This window comes from Anser cygnoides, chromosome 4 (assembly GCF_040182565.1).
Source record: "Anser cygnoides isolate HZ-2024a breed goose chromosome 4, Taihu_goose_T2T_genome, whole genome shotgun sequence".
Classification (NCBI taxonomy): domain Eukaryota; kingdom Metazoa; phylum Chordata; class Aves; order Anseriformes; family Anatidae; genus Anser; species Anser cygnoides.
The window spans coordinates 40,957,519-40,973,402 of NC_089876.1; the positions used below are offsets into that span (position 1 = coordinate 40,957,519).

The window sequence follows — 15,884 nt, forward strand, 5'->3', positions numbered from 1 at the left end:
GCGATAGAAGTTATACATTCAATTACAACATAATTTAATTCTTTCCAGGTTCCACAGAATGCAGATGTGCCACCTTCATCTTTGTGTCTATAAACATCCCTCACTTTTCATTGATTTCCAACAACTTCCCAGACCACTCTTCCCAGAGACTAGTCTGACTTGCTAACAAAAAATAAAGAAAGTTGAGGTTCCATACAATGCAATGGTCCTAATCATGTCCTTTCAGTTTGCTGAAACATGGGCTATGCAGACCTCAACAAATCAGCAATTATTTCCTCCAGAAACAAAAATTCTATATGATTTTATTTAACCTTCAGTTTACAAATCTATTCTAAAATGGTAAAAAAAAAATCTAATGTGTACATTAGTAATATGATAGGTAGATTGGCAAAACGCGGCCACAAATCTGCACAGCCCTCAGCTGCCTCGCGTGTGCAGATCCCATGTGAAAAGCTGGGTTTGTTCTGGTCACCAGCAACCCAATCACACAGGACATCCCTTTGTGGTAACTTAAGCTCTCCATACTTTTGCTGAAAACGTGCCTCAACAACAAGCAACCTGTTTGGCATCCCGTGTTAGTGGGAACTGGTATTGCCTCCTACAGCTCATGTTCAGGCAATGTTTAGAGCAACTTGGGCAGATTTTTTTCCTTGGCATTTTTTTCCTTCCATATATACAAGCCTTCTTTTGAAATTCTCAGGGCTGTTCTGACATTGTGCTAATCCACAGTTACTGGTAGATCAGCTGTGCCCTGCAACAGGAGGAAATTAAAGTTACTGCTGCGGAACAGCTGCGCACACTACTTGCTTCCAAACACTGCTGAGAGCACCCGCTACTTTTTTTCCTTAATAGTGATGCTTCCAAATGTATGCTGACGATATAGTAGCGAATAATTTTTAATGCACCCACCTAGTGCTGAAGGAAGGGCTGCATTCGGATCAGCTTGCCCAGGGAGGCATGCAAGTCTGGCTATAAAGCCGTCAAAATAAGCGCTCTACTGAGAGGGCCCATATCGTGTTAGCAAGGACATCCACCTGCACAGAGACAGTGCTCCAAATAACTCAAAATTTGGGTTAATTCTCAATTAAAAATGTAGACGCTGAATCTCTTTCTTCCTCCAAAATGCAAGGTTGGCAATATCACTAGACCTAGGGGCAGAGAAAATGCGCTTTTGATGAAGGATCTATTCTTGGCTGCGTGACAGACCCCCTAGGGAGCCTGCTACAGGTCACTTCAGGCAACGCTTCCCATAACATTTTGCCCTGGCACAGGTCTACTTACAGTCAGTGACTTCTGCTTGCGCAGGAGAAAACCACTTCTAGGTACTTCTGAAAAACCTACATGTAACCCTCCGGCAAGCTTGAAGAGCTTCTCACCAACTGTAAAGCTCCCCTCTGTCTCCATCCCTCAGTGTATCCACAACACACACGGCATAGATGTGAAGATGTGGGATCCTGGCCATGTAATCTGTTTTGAAGCTAAATTAATGTTTGTAAAGCATTAAGGTTCTCAGTTATATCAACCTGAGGTGCTGCTAGTAGCTCGGAGCTTCTTGGGCTGCAGACCTACCAAGTGAGTGCAGAAAGACGGGGTGGGCAGATGCACATCCGTTCAGGGCGATGCACACCTCCAGCGTGCTCCCTCTCGCTGCCTCTGTTATTTTGGCCGGCCCGTTACCACGAGCTAAGGCAAGCGCTGCACCGATATCTGCCCTCCCACCCAGAAAGCTTGGGGCCAGCCTCGGCAGTTCTGGTGGCTGTGCTTCAGGGAGAACTGGCAGCGTAACTCATCAAATGAACTGAGTCATCCTCCACGCACTCCGAGAAGGATTATGACCGATGGTAATTGCTTGTTACGAACAGGCACCCACCTGTAAATCCAAAAGATTTACTTCTGCTGCACGTGGGTTAGGTAGTCTGCCCAGGTTATATCATATTCCTTGCTTGCACCCAGCTCACTTTTAAGATGGATCTCCTTCCTCATAGAAGCTCATGAAATGCTGCCTAGTTCTTGTCTTTATTTCTAAAGCTCCAGTGGTTTTGTTGGACAGATGAAAGGCTACAGTAAAAGCTTATTTAATGTGTAAAATGAAAAGCAACAGGTTTGATAGGTCCCAGAGCAGGGAAAGGGCAAGGAGGCTGTTTTGGGAGTGTAGGTAAGAGTCCCAGCTACCATCAGAAAGGACACTGTGCAAACACGGGAGAATTACAAACCCCAGCTGTGCAGGAGGGATAAAATCGACGCACACCCAGCTCGCTCTGGCCATCTTTCCTCCAGAGCAGTGCCCCAATACATGTAAGAACAAATGCTCTTTGATGCACCCGTCCTGGGCGGGACCTTCTCCTAACACAAAGCAGGAAGGTTGGCACAACTTCTGAGGCTCCAGATCTCCCTCTTAGGGTGCCGAAAGCCGGCAGCTGCCGCACATTCCTGTCCCCACTGCCCTCTCTCCTGCAGCGTCCCACAGAGCGGAGGCTGGAGTGTAACTCCTGGCGTGCTTCTGCAATCCTGCCTGGCGTTCACAGCTGCTTTGCTGCAGGGGAAAGGGCAGGGCTGAGAAGCAGCCCCGTGCCAGCCACCGGCGCACAGAGCCCGCAGACACAGCGCGTGGATGTTCGGTGCCGTTGGGAGCAGCTACTGACGGCTGCGGATCTGCACGCCCAAGTAGCTTATCAAATTATACCTGGGCCTTGTCCCCCTCTGCAGTCAAGGCTCTGCTGGCGGTTCCAATTACAAACTCCCTTTGTCACAGGTTAATAACGGAGCTGTAAGCACTCAGCCTATGGCAGCGTGCTGTAGCCGCAATTTCTTGGAGGACTTTGTTCTTAAAGCACGTCATCTCTGGGATTTTTTTGGAAGAACAGATTGCAAATAGTAAGAGAAACAATAATAATAATAATAAAAAAAAACAATACACACAGAAGCTCACTAGGCTCAGGAAACAGAAATCTGACTTGGCTTATGGAAGTTTTTTCAGGATTTTTGCACTTTTACTTTAAAAATGCTTTTCACCATTTACCAACTGGTCACTGTGCATTTCAGTGCATTAAGGACCAGGACTAAAATATTTAAAGGATCACCTTTGGAGATCCTCTGTGTTATGGTGTCTCTAAAACATGTTTATTTTTGCACTCCTAGGAAGGGCTGTAGCAATTACAGAGAGAGGCTTCTATGCAAACTAGTGAATCACTGACTCCTGTTTGCGCTAAATTGTAATATTTGCCTACAATATGTAACAGGAATAAAATAACATTAGTGTTTTGCAACTGGATTCAATAATAGCAGTGGCATCTAATTAGTTCCCGTCACCAGAGGGCATTGGAGGACAAGCTGATTTTCAGAAGGCAGAGGCCCTAGCCCTTCAGTTAAACCAGAGAACATAAACAAAGCCAGCCAACCCGAGACTTCCCTCTTGTTGATACAAAACCAACAGCTCTGGCACACGCAGACAGGGAGCTGGATTTGCCCCATACGGAGCTGCAGGCTGTGGGGCCATCACCTTGCTTGTTCCCCTGCAGCTGTGCACACATCTGGGGACAAGCTTCAGCACAAATTAGGAACGTGCTAATGACTGAACGGCGCTTCAGAGATGGCTGTGCACCAAGTCACAGCCGTGCTGGGACGACTCAAGGTACCAACCACTCACCAACAAAGAAATGCCAGCACTTGGCAATCGGCATCCCAGGTCCCCAAGTGCAGTGCAATGGGTTATTTCAGAAGACAGTGAGGGAAAGCAAGGCAAAGTGCCTGGTGACCTTGTTCCTGGAGGGAGGTGAGGAAGGGCCTGTCTGGGGCAAATCTGAACTGCTGGTCCACGGCTCTCCTGCCCAGGCCAGCTGTCTTTAGTGCTCCTGTTGTGTACATGGTGGCTCTGAGGCTCTTCTAGGCTCATACAGTTTCCTTCTGCTTCCTAATCTGAATCATGAAATTCATTTCTATGCTAAACACAGGCTCAGAGGTTTACAGCAGGAGAGGATTTTCTTAGACTGCCTCTCTTGACTGAAGGGTACCTCTTCAGATTAGCAAGGGGAAAAAAAAAACACCACCACCAAAACAAAACAAAAACCAACACAATCTGAGCCTGGCAACAGCGCGAAAAGCATTCATTTGGTGCCAAAATAGCAAATATGTTTCAGTTTTCAGAAGGAGATACCACCCATTAGAATCAAACAAGGCTTTCTGTGCATTATGAACAATTTGCTCCTATATGGGAGGGAGCAGACAAGTGGCTCTGGTCTGTTAGCACCGTAAAATAGCAACGCTCATTTGTAAACTATGACGGTGGCAAATTTATTCCACATGCCAGATCCCCAAAGCTATGAAATCATTGACTTCAATTAGAAAGTGAATGCTGCCATGTAGCAGTTAAAGGCATTGAGGTTCAGGGCAGGGGTTCTTGTGCTTTTCAAGCAGGGTCAGCTCAACACCCGTATAATAATGTTCCAGGTGGTAGCAGGCAATGGTTTAATTCAGATGGTGTTCTGCTACTTCATTTTTCCTTTAGATGTGTATGTTTTTTTATTCCAGTTCTCCCTTCATGCTTGCTATATGCTAGGTAATTACAACAGTCAAGCACAGAAGGGAAAGCAATGAGGTGTATTTCATTTCCTCTTTCAGATGTAGGGCCCTGACAACTGTACTAAATACACTGATCAATGTGTGGACCCTGCCAGTACATCACACACTCAAGAGGTAGCATGTATGCATTGACAAAAATGTTAATTCATTGGCTTCTCTTAAAAAGACAAGTGGTCTTAAAAAAAAAAAAAATAAGTACTGGAAGTTGTCACATTGACATTGTTTTGGATGACAAGAAAGAAAAGGACCTGCCTTGTAGTTCTTATACAGAATGCTTCCAAGTTATCCCTGAAGTTTGAAATAAAGGGGATCTGACATGAGTTCATGACTTGTGTTAACATAGGGATGTGCCTGAAAAAAAAAGTACATCCCATTCTCTGTTCTGTATAAATTGCCTTATTCTTCTTTTAAAGAACGTAAGAAGATTTTTTACTCTTCTTATAAACTTTGGTTTATAAGCTGGAAAGGCACAATTTCTCAAGATTACTACATCCCTAAATTTTTAGATTATAAGCAATAGAGCAAACTCAAAACTGCAAAAAGCAGGGATTAAATAAAGCAACACCTTTGTTGAGACCTGTTTTTTGCACTGATCTGAACACTTCCACTAGTGTGTTTTTGGCAAAAAAATTATTTCAAGAAACATCAAACTTTAATTTGAAATGTAATTTCTGCATTTTAAACCAATGTAAAATCAATTTATCCTCCAAGTAGAAGTAGTGCTTTAATTTCAAAATATAAAAGTGTTTGGGATATTAATCTTTTTCCCCATTAAAAAGCTGGCCTCCTTCCGAACCCCTTTGGGGAAGAGCAAGGTTTAGAGTGAGTGACAGGTAAAAACAGAACCAACATCTGAAAATAATACTAGAGCTAGCAAATGCCAAAAATGAGATCCTGATTAAGAAGCAAAAGAACAATAATGCCCCCAGGAAATTAGGAAGGGATGAAGTTCCAAAGTGACCTAAAGTGCTTTTCTTTGCTTTCAAACTAGCATAACTCATGAACGATACTGGAACAATACAACTTATTGTATTGGAAGTAAATTCCAATATTCTACACCCATGGTCATGCTGTGATTATTTCAAGCTATATTTTATAAAAGAACACTGCTTACATAATCATGTCCACGTATGGTAATGTGTGCATAGCTTTAACCACCAGGGAAACTAAACACAATTTATATGATGATGCACGTCAAAGTTAAGATAGTGGAAATCCTACTTCCCAACCTGCAACTCCTGACTTTGGCACATAGAATAATAAATAAAATGGTAAGGGAAGGCCTAGTTATTTTCTTCAGTCATTTTTCTTTTAAGACTAACTGAGCAAGGCTTCCTAAAGAAGTATCAGTTAGAGAAAATAGACCAAAACTTGCCTCTTGGTCCTCCTCTAGAGCATTGTTTTTCCACAACTTCGGCAAATAACCTGTAGCCTCTCATCTCCTCTTTGCTCCCTTCTCATTTTGAGATGCAGGTGAGGGAAAAGAACAGCCTTGGGTGCTGCAATTCCAACGTTCTCCTTGCAAGTGGCAAGGAAACTCTCTGTGCGCCTGCTGTGTCTCCATGGGCATTTCAATAATTTGCAGAAGCCATAAACCAGCCTTGTGAGACGGGTCACACTTGAGCTGTTCCTGGTCAGAAATAGCAGCTAATACATGAAGCACTTGTGTGTAGCTCCCACTAGTCCCCATCAGAAATACCATTTTTTCTGACAAGTGGTGCAGACAGGATTGTAGCAGGAGAACATTGTCAGACAGGCTAAGTGCTAGGGGCTACATGTCTGTCTGGGTTTTGTGACAAATTTTGAGAGCAGGAACTGAATTTGGGATTAATAGAGACATTCAATTCTTTCTTGCTCCGTCCTTTGTGTAAAATATATTGACAAATAAAGTGTTGTCACTCTGAAGTCATCGTGGTACCAGTGTCATGGGCAAGGACCTCACTGCATAAGGTACCAGTGAGCAAAGGAGAGCAAGGACAGGAGCAATTTGCACATGCTATTGATTACACAAGGTATAAAACAAAGAAGAATCAGGCCTCTGAAATGCAAGGAAGTGAAGTGCATAATGCTGCTTAGGAATAGGCAGAAATGGAACATATTATATTTGATAGATACAACACATACTGTGTAGCTTCCCAGGAGTCCCCCCTTCCTCCTCAGGAAAATAACTAATGGATTTTAGGAGTTGAGAGGGCATTTTCTATCAGAGGGGTGTGAGAGTGCTGTGGAATGGAAGAAAATATGATTGTCATGTGCAGCAGGGAGAATTGCTCCACGCTCATGTCAGAGGCCCACGATCTCAATGGAAGATATTTATAACTCTGCCTCTGAAGAAGATGAAAGTAGTTCTGATGCTGAAAAAGGGAACAAAAAGTATTACCTAAAAATAAATGTCCCAAGTCAATGCTACCTATTTCTACATTCCCTGTTTTGGAGCTGGTTAAATGAACTATATCGAGAAACATTTGGGTTGTTCAAAGAGTATTAAGGCCATTCTAGAACTGGAATGGCTTTTATTTTCAAAATCTGCTAATTTATCAGCAATTACCTGTACTCTACAATACCCTCTCACTGTGTTGAGAAGGGCAATTCAGTCAGAACAGGGATATTATCTGATCCAGACAACCACCAGGGTAAGGTGACCAATAAAAGTACACATTAATTGCACTCCCACTTTACATGGTTTAACTCCTGCTAGCCTCTGCATGAGCTTTACCAGGTCATGCTTTGAGCAGACACTCCTTCCCCTCTTTACTGCCAGTTCTGTTCCTCCTGCCTTCTCATCTGGTTTACAGGCTAACCCTGGTTGTGTCAACAAAACTTCCAGGTGGGGCACAGAGGTACTGGGGAGGAACAGGCCACCAGAAACAAAGAGCTGGTTTGTCACACCCAGCTCTGAGAGTCTAGCCCTTCAGTACTGCCTTAAGTAGCTGCGCTTCAGCAGGAATATGGGTGCATAATGCTGTGGTTCCTGCTCTTCAAACTGGTGAAACCTGGCCTAGAGAAACAGTAGGCAATGTGCTTGAGCTCTTCAGGCTTCCTTCCTCCATGGGAACAACTGATGATAGTTGATGGCAAAATTGAACTTAAGCAAATTGATTAGCACTAAAGGGCTGGTCCTCTGCCTGGTGATCCTGAACCACTTCTAAGTGGTCTCTGGAAGGTGACTTAACAACCCCAAGACCATTCTACATTTTGTTTCCACCAGAAAACTCTTAGGGGGTTACAAGCTTAAGACAACCAAAAGCTACACACCACTGGACTGCGCTCGTTCATGAATTTCAAAGCACTCTCCACATCTGTGCAGAATTTCACAGGACTCCTCTTTCACAAGCTATTGTACCTACCTGAAGTGCAGAGCCACTGCTGACTAGGTGACTTGGTCAGTGCAGCCATGAAACTCTCTCAGATCTCTCAATTCGGCCATGGAGCAGTCTGTGTTTCAACAGAAGTGTGAATTAAAAACCAACCAACCACCCTCCACAAAATATACCTTTGCTCCTCTTTGCTGCAGTTTCCATAAAGGAAGGGCTGGCAGTGGGTTGCTACCACATATCACTTCTGTCCTGGTTTGATTTCAGAGAACTTCCTCCTAAATCAGTCTGTCTAGGCTAAACCAGTCTGTCTAGGCTAAGTGATCTGGATTTATGGCCTGTTTTCCTTCTCTGAGGAACAGCTAGGCCATATCGTTCTCTTCCTTCCCAGCTGGTGCAATACCACAAAAGTTGGAGCTGCTTCCTCCTCACAGGTGTACCTCTCTGTTGTGGTGTCTTAGTGCTAGGCCTTCATTTCTATAAAGGTTATTCATTTAAGGCCTTTCAAAGGCCTTCACTCTATAAAGCCCTTTCAAAAAGACTGACCTTAACAACCCCAACTGTGGGAAAACTGGATTCAAAAGTGGATTCAGACTCTTCCATCTTTTTTTCCAGCTTTTAGACTGGGACTTTCATTCCTCTGCTGACCCTTGTGCTGAGTAGAGATGTAGATCAGGCAACATACCTCAGCACTGTGCTCAGAAACTGTATCTGCATTCAATTCCAACAGATTAAAATATACAAATGATAACCAAATGTACAACCTAAAATGGATAGTGACGAGCAGAGCAACTCTGTATATACCTACCAACTGTAAAGCCAGCTCAATCATAAAAAGAGCTGCATGAGTTAAAAAAAATTACAGCCCCATCTTTTTTTTTTCTCTTTTTTTCTTTTTTTTTTTTAAACTCTGCTTTACAACAGAGATGGCTTTTATGTTCACCCACAGCATGTGAACCAGTGGGGTGGATGTTTGGTTTATGTGCTAAGTTAGCTCCTGTGCTGCTTGTTGTGCTGAGCGCTACGTGACAGTCACCTGCTGAACAAAAGCACCTATCTCTCTTGCCAGGCAGCTACATGCATCCAAAACAGGTAATTTCTTAAAGTAGAGGAGAGGCTTCTACTCAGGAAATTAAACCAGCTCCTCCAGCTCAGCTAGCGGCGGGCCCACACCAGTAGTTCTGGCATATCCCAGCAGAGGGCAATGGCAGATATACATATGCATGTGTCACAGCAGAGCGCTACTCCAATATAAAACAAACTTCTCCCCTGCCTGTCAGATCTTTTCACGAGCTAGAAAGTCACTCAGTGCTAGCAAATGGAATAAAACCTATCTAGAGTTGAATCAAAGCTCAGCAGACGATCCAGCAGCACGTAACTAGCCAGCAGCACGAACAAAGCCTTCCAGATCTGTCCTGAGCAACAAATATTTATCAAGAAAGGAGAAGCCAAGGGAGTACCTCAGCAGGATTTTCTGTGTAAGATCAGAGGAAAAAAAAAAAAGGAAGTCTGTCTTTCTTGTTGCAGTGTTTTAGAGAAAAACAGAAGACAAGTGAAGCTATAGTTCCTCTTCAGCACATCCACAAATGCAAACCAGAAAGACTAAACTGGACTTAGTGTGGAAGAGGAAAGTGCAGACAGATAAAGTAGAGAACTCAGACATCAGGAAAAGCCCTGGCTGCTTTATCTCTGTTCATGGAAATGTTTTCATTTGGAAATCTTAATGTTAGCATCAATGTCCTTTTAAAATGGACAGAAAGTGATTCAGAGCAGAATTTGTTAAATATATGAGCACATAAAAGCATTGTCCAGAATTTGAAGCAGTTAAGCCTGACTGTCTTACATCAGATTTTTATACTTTTGAGTAGAAAGCCCTGGGTGTTTCAATTTGGGGCTGAAAAATAGAAACGCCCAGAACTAGCAAGTACTTCAAAAAAAAAAAAAAAGAAAAGAAAAAAGCTAAGACTGCATGCCATGTACACCAAAATGCAGTGACCATTCATTAATTATGCAGGCATGCCACAAAAGTATGTAAGAATATCTGTCTTAAACAAGGAAGGATGTGAAGAAATATTCCCAAATCCTTTCACGGCAATAACCATAAATAATAAGCAAGGACCGACGGGAGCAACCGCGGCTGTAATATTGCTCTCAGGCGTTGAGCTTACCTCAGCAGGCGCTGGAGGGGAGATGGCTGTCAGAGGAGGAAGGTGTTGCTAAGCAACGCGACACGGGATGGCGGCCCACTCCCCTGTCAGGCCCCAGGCGATGATGGCCGGGCTCTGGGCGTCGAAGCACAACTGCTCTGAGGGCCAAAAGAAAGCTGCGAGGGTCCACAGATGTCAAGGGGGAGAAGGGGAAGTGGTGGTGGGCATGGGGTGTGAGCAAGCGGGAGAGGGAAGATGAGGGCAGGGCCTCTAGTCGGTGAGGAGAGGCCGCAAGGATCACGGGAAGAAATGGCGAGGGTGACGGGGAGAAAGGCAGAAAGGAGCTGAAGGCGTGCACACAAATGAAGCAGGAACTGAGCAGAGAGCCATGGGACGCGTCAGGAATATCACCGGTCCTAGAGAATTTGAATCAAAGCCTGCCTTAGATGTGAGAGGGCTGGACCTGACTTGAGTCTGCACAGGTCAGAGAGAGAACTGAAGGAAGGAAGATAAGAAAGAAGATATTCTCTAGGGAATGTCCTTTTCAAGACCTGCCCATGCAAATATGGCACCAACAACATCAGCTTCCTATGCTGTCTTTCTCAACGGAGCTGTGTCACGGTCCCCAGGTGCTCTCCAACCTGCCACCTGGGGTACAGCAAGCGTGAGGATGGTGCAGGGCCTGGGATTTACAGCTCAAGGGTGGCAGTTGGGTACCTGGCTCCAGGTCTTGTCCCTGCCATTAGCCTCCTCTGTTAGCGTGGCCAAATCGCACAAGACTTCCAAATAAGTCTCAGGGAACAGGGCATCCCACCTGACAGAAGTTTAGGAGCAGCTGAATGCTTAACTAGAGCAGGCACTTTGGAAAAGTGTCAGTTTTTCAGTTATGCCAACGACTGGCTCTGCTACATTCCCCTGGTAGCTGGGGTGAAGCAAGCATCACGCTGCCACTGGGTGCCAACGTTACCAACAGAGCCTCTTAAAGGATGAAGATGCAGGCAATAACAGCGGCACACCATCGTGAACACCTGTAACACAAGCTGCATGGAAGAGCTGGCCAGGAGGGAGGGTCTGATTCACCACCTACCCGAGCAAACGCTAAGATCTGCCTTATCTCCTAGAGGCATCGGAAAAGGCTAAACATAAGCATATATAACAAGAGCACAATTTATGTCCCGCCTCCTAAGCACAGCTGATTTCTGCAAAGATGAAATTAAACTTCCTTATGCGAGTATGGATGAAAAAAATCCTTAGAGCTGAAGTCATCTACTAATTAAAAAAGATCTTTCTCCAGGGTTAGCAAGTTAAAAAATAGCAAGTGCTATGTTGTCTCAAATCTACTAGGAGTTGCGAGGGAGACAAAAGATGTACAACCAACATGTCCTCAAATCTCTTGCTGAATCTCCTTTAATCCCCTGCATTCCACATATCAGAGCAATCACGCTGGCATGGGGATCCGCTTCCAATTGGTCAATAGCAACAGGAAAGACTTTAAACCTCCTTTTGATCCAGACATAAGTCATACAGGATCTGCATCTCACAGACCAGCCCTCAATTCTCCCAAGACTACCTGCTGGAAACCAGAGATACCATGCACAGAGCCAGCGGGGCTGTGTGCTACAGGAAGTATTCTCACGTCTGGAAACACCACTGACTCTCAGCTCCCATAACTTATTAATGAGTTATTATTATTCATTGTTGAAATGCTGCCAATTTGTATTATACAGGCAGTCAGGCAAGATGATCATATTGGGCCACAGCAGCTTTAGCCTGTGAGCAAATCACTGAGCATATGCCGCCCTGATTTCCACAGGGTGAAGCATCTAGGAGAGTTCCTTCTAATCTTCAGGCATAATCGTATGCGCTGACAAAAGAAATGTGACTTTGTATAACTCTCCCCTCAAACATTATGTGAACGCAAGGTCCATAACACCCCGTCTCCAGGCTGGTAGCTTTTGTGGCACACATTAAGTCTCTCACAAGGCAAGTCAAAGAGAAGAATGGGAAATAGCTTTGTATAGTGCATTTCCTCCTCTTCTGCTGAATGGGAGAGGCAGGCTGTACCTCTTCTCTGGAGATTTACAGGTTGTTCCAGAAACATTTAATTTAGGAGGATGTCTGAAACATGGGAGGTGAGGAATATTTAGCCCCCACCTAGCTGTATGCCCCAGGTATTCACTGATCACCACGTACATGCAGCCTTTACACCGCAGTGCAGATGTGCTCATTCTCCGTTTTCCTGAAAGGGTTCTGACAGTCTCTCTCAAGCCACTGCAATTGAACTCCCCTGAGCTGAGACCAGGTAAAGACATTTTAAGGAGAAAAAAAATTGTGTGTATGTGGGATTGTGAAAAAGCACCGCTTTAACAAAAAGCAACCCCACATTGTAATTAGATGAAGGTACTTCTCATGATGATCCAGACTGTTTTTTGCTGCTACTTTGAAAGCCTGGTATGATTACAATTGGATATATTGCAAGATTGGCACAGTTTGTGTTTCATAAATACATGTAAAATACATACTCTGCTCTATCCCAATCCAGAATTGCATCCCAGATATGTTCTTGCAACATCCAAAGTAAAAAAAAAAAAAAAAAAAAAAAAAAAAAGTAATGATACCCAAAGGCTTCAAAGAAATGTGAGAGGCCTGTGGGCATGCAAGAATTTATGTGCATATAGCAACATACATTAACAGTGATGGGTGTTAAAGCACATCCGTCTTTTGTACACCCAGACAAGAACACCACGAACCAACTCTTCCCTGACTTGTATACAATATTGATGCAGGTAACATAAGGCTGCAAAAGGTGGGGAAGACTCCAAACCTTTGGCTACTACTTTATTTAATCCTTTTAAATCTGCTCTGCCACCACCACCAAAAATAGTCTGAGCTCATTGCACTGACATTCAGAGGATGGGACGGAAACAGGATCTGTCTTATTGTTTGGTAAAATGTCTGCAAAGCAGAGGACTCTGAATAATCAGACCTTAAAACAGACTGTTCATCCCTTCTCTGAGGGCCAGCGTGAAGTATGAGCATGACAGTGCCAGACAAGGGTGACAAACTAGTATTTAGGAGGTAGCAGGAGGGATATTTGAAGGAATAGAAGTATTTTCTTCCTCTTTCACCTGTTTCATAGTTCTGATAATTTTAAAGGCTGGGTATGGCCCAATGCCACACAGGCCCACATTCTTTGTTATATATCGTTTTAAGATAGAGTAAATTAATAAACCGCAGAGCTCACTACTGTTACTGCTGTAGCTAAACTGCTTTTGACACATGAGCTAGCCTCATACATTGTAATAGTGTTGATTTACCCTATAAATGTTTCCAATGAAATATATGAGAGTTCAGATGTTTTCCCTTCCAGCCAGAAGCTTCTATTCTTCAGAGCCTGTCTCCTAGAGGTGTTTAAAAATAAAAGATGCTGCACTGCCAGTTGGGACTGGCCTTTAAGAAGCTACACCCCCAGCACAGACTGAATCCTGCCCTTTGCAAAGCTCTTTTCAGCTCTTCCAGAGACAAAAACTGAGCAGCTTTGACAGTGTAACTCCATTAAAAGAGCTTATTTGATCAGCCTGGTTTCATGCTTAAAATGCTTTTGGTCTCACTACCCCAACCATCTGCTCTCTTGTGACAGCAGCTCTGCCACCCTGCTGGGATCTGCCTTCACTGCTGGGTCAACAGCAGCTTCTCTACAGACAGAAGAGCCAGCCTTCTTGCAGAGGTCTGCCAGGGAAGCACAGGTCAGCAAGAGACACGAATTTCCCATAAATGCTGGGGCTACGCAGACTCCCAGCTCTGACACAGCTGCTCTGTGAAATTTGCCAGTCCCTTCCCTACCCAATGGCTCAGTTTCCACTGCTGTAAACTACGCTGGGAGAGACCGTTTGTCCCTGTGGAGCACACAGGGGAAGTATGGTGCAGGACTAAAACACCACCAAAGCGTGGTAAGGTCCCACCAGTATTTCTGATTTCACATTGCATTTCACTGTTCAGAGCCTCTCTTCTTGCTATTTGGCTTTAGGCAGCTGGAGAAAACGCATGCATTTACAACAGCAGAGATAAGCAACGCACACATAAAATACATGCAAGCGGCGGAAATACAAAATCAAATGACATTCCTTAAGAGCAAGCTGAGGAATCAGCCTCAGACAAGCTGCCAAAATGTCCTGACATAACTGGAGAAACCTCTTAGTTGATCCTGGCATTTATTTATACATTGGGGCTTACACACATCATAAAAGCTCTGGGCATCCAAGATACTACTGTATTTGCACAATCAGAAATAAACCCAGCCTAAAAGCCTTATTTTGTGTGTGATCCGATTTTCTGTTACTGAGTTTCACAGGGAGGAAGCATAACTCTATATCAAATTGTCTGTGGACCACATTTGACCAATGGCAATATAAATCTATAGGCAACTACAAACTCCCTGCTACCAGCAGAAATTGAACATGTTCTTAAGCATACCCTAGCTCAGCCGTAATGGCCATGTATTTTATAACGATTCTGCGGGTTTAATCCCTATCCTAGATTATATTCCTGCCTACCTTTAAATCAAACTTTGGTGGACTTCACATGCCCATTGCCATTTTGAAATTCACGTACTTTGAATGATGTCGGAAAGAAAACATGACTTCAGTGTCAGCTGGCCTTAAAATGCTTAGCTCTTATGGGTTTAACTTTTCAAACTGACCTTTCAAACTTTCCAATAGCCAGCCCTGTGTTAGTTTTCCACCATTCCCCTATATTGGCAGGGTGACGATGCTTTGAACATCCTGAGCCAGCCTCTAAAAGCCGAGAAACTGTCTTGTCAGAAGGCCAACCCCTTACTACAAGAACAGTAATTAAAGTGCATAAATCAGCACTTAAAGAGTTACAAAGCACCAACATTCAACTGCTGTTATTAAAGTATACCTACTGTTCCAATCTTTAGAAAGAACAATATACTGAATTAACACCCAACAAATTTTACCGTGACAATTTTTACAATGAAACAACTGATTTAAAGTTCTTTTTACTTTTGCCTTCAAAATTAACATATTTGACTAACGTCAAGGAAATACCCCACTGTAATGTCAGTTGGAGACAATGCAGACAGATAATCCTGGAATCACAAACACACAAAAAAACCAAAACAACCAAAACAAACACATTACACTGGTTTTGTTCTGGTGGACTCATGGGATCACAAAGGCTAACAACACTAAGATTCCTGTTAGTTAAAGCTAGCTGATTAAAAAAAAAAAAAATCCTTGAGAGAATCTCTCCTAATTTTAGTCCTAGGCATAAACTACAGGAAACGTACTCCAGACAATAAAACGAGGGGAGATTTTTCTTTCTCAGTTGTTTTACCCTTTGAACTACCCTGAGCGATTTCCTTCTGCGCAGTGACTGTTTGTAAGCGGCTGTCATGTCGCCCACAGGAGCCCAAGTTGTACATACTCGGCAAAACCGTAAATCAAGGGTAGGGACAGTACAAAGCTGCGCTCCCCCCGCCACGTCTCCTGCACCTGCTTCTTCAGAGCAGCACCACCGGTGATGGATGCAGACCTCGCTGCGCTAGACCCTGTACAAACAGGGAACAAAGTCTTCGCCCCCAAAGAGATTACAACTGAAGTCTAAGACTTAAAAGAACAGCTGAATCCACAGAGGCAGGCATGGCTGGTTTTGTTCTCTCTGTGCTTTCACGCAGGCAAGAGGCAGGCAGAGCCGCCTGACTGCATTTGAACTTTTTCATGAGAGAAAAATGGCTGTAATTTTGCACTCATTTTAAAAAGCCGGGCTATTTTATTTCCTTTGTTGCGGTGCCGAAAAGCACTGCAACTCCCCCACCTGTTGT

General features: G+C 43.9%; 1 protein-coding gene across 1 annotated transcript in view; it reads right to left on the reverse strand.

Moving 5' to 3' along the window:
- SETD7 (SET domain containing 7, histone lysine methyltransferase) overlaps positions 1-10,246 on the reverse strand; it is a 35,543-nt gene extending 25,297 nt beyond the window's left edge. The window contains exons 1-2 of the mRNA XM_013189178.3: positions 10,061-10,246; positions 7,926-8,013 (exon numbers count right to left, since the gene is read on the reverse strand). Of these exons, the coding sequence (XP_013044632.1) occupies positions 7,926-7,974 (49 nt within the window). The 5' untranslated portion in view covers positions 7,975-8,013; positions 10,061-10,246. The remainder of the gene's footprint in view (positions 1-7,925; positions 8,014-10,060) is intronic.
- Positions 10,247-15,884: the final 5,638 nt, after the last annotated feature.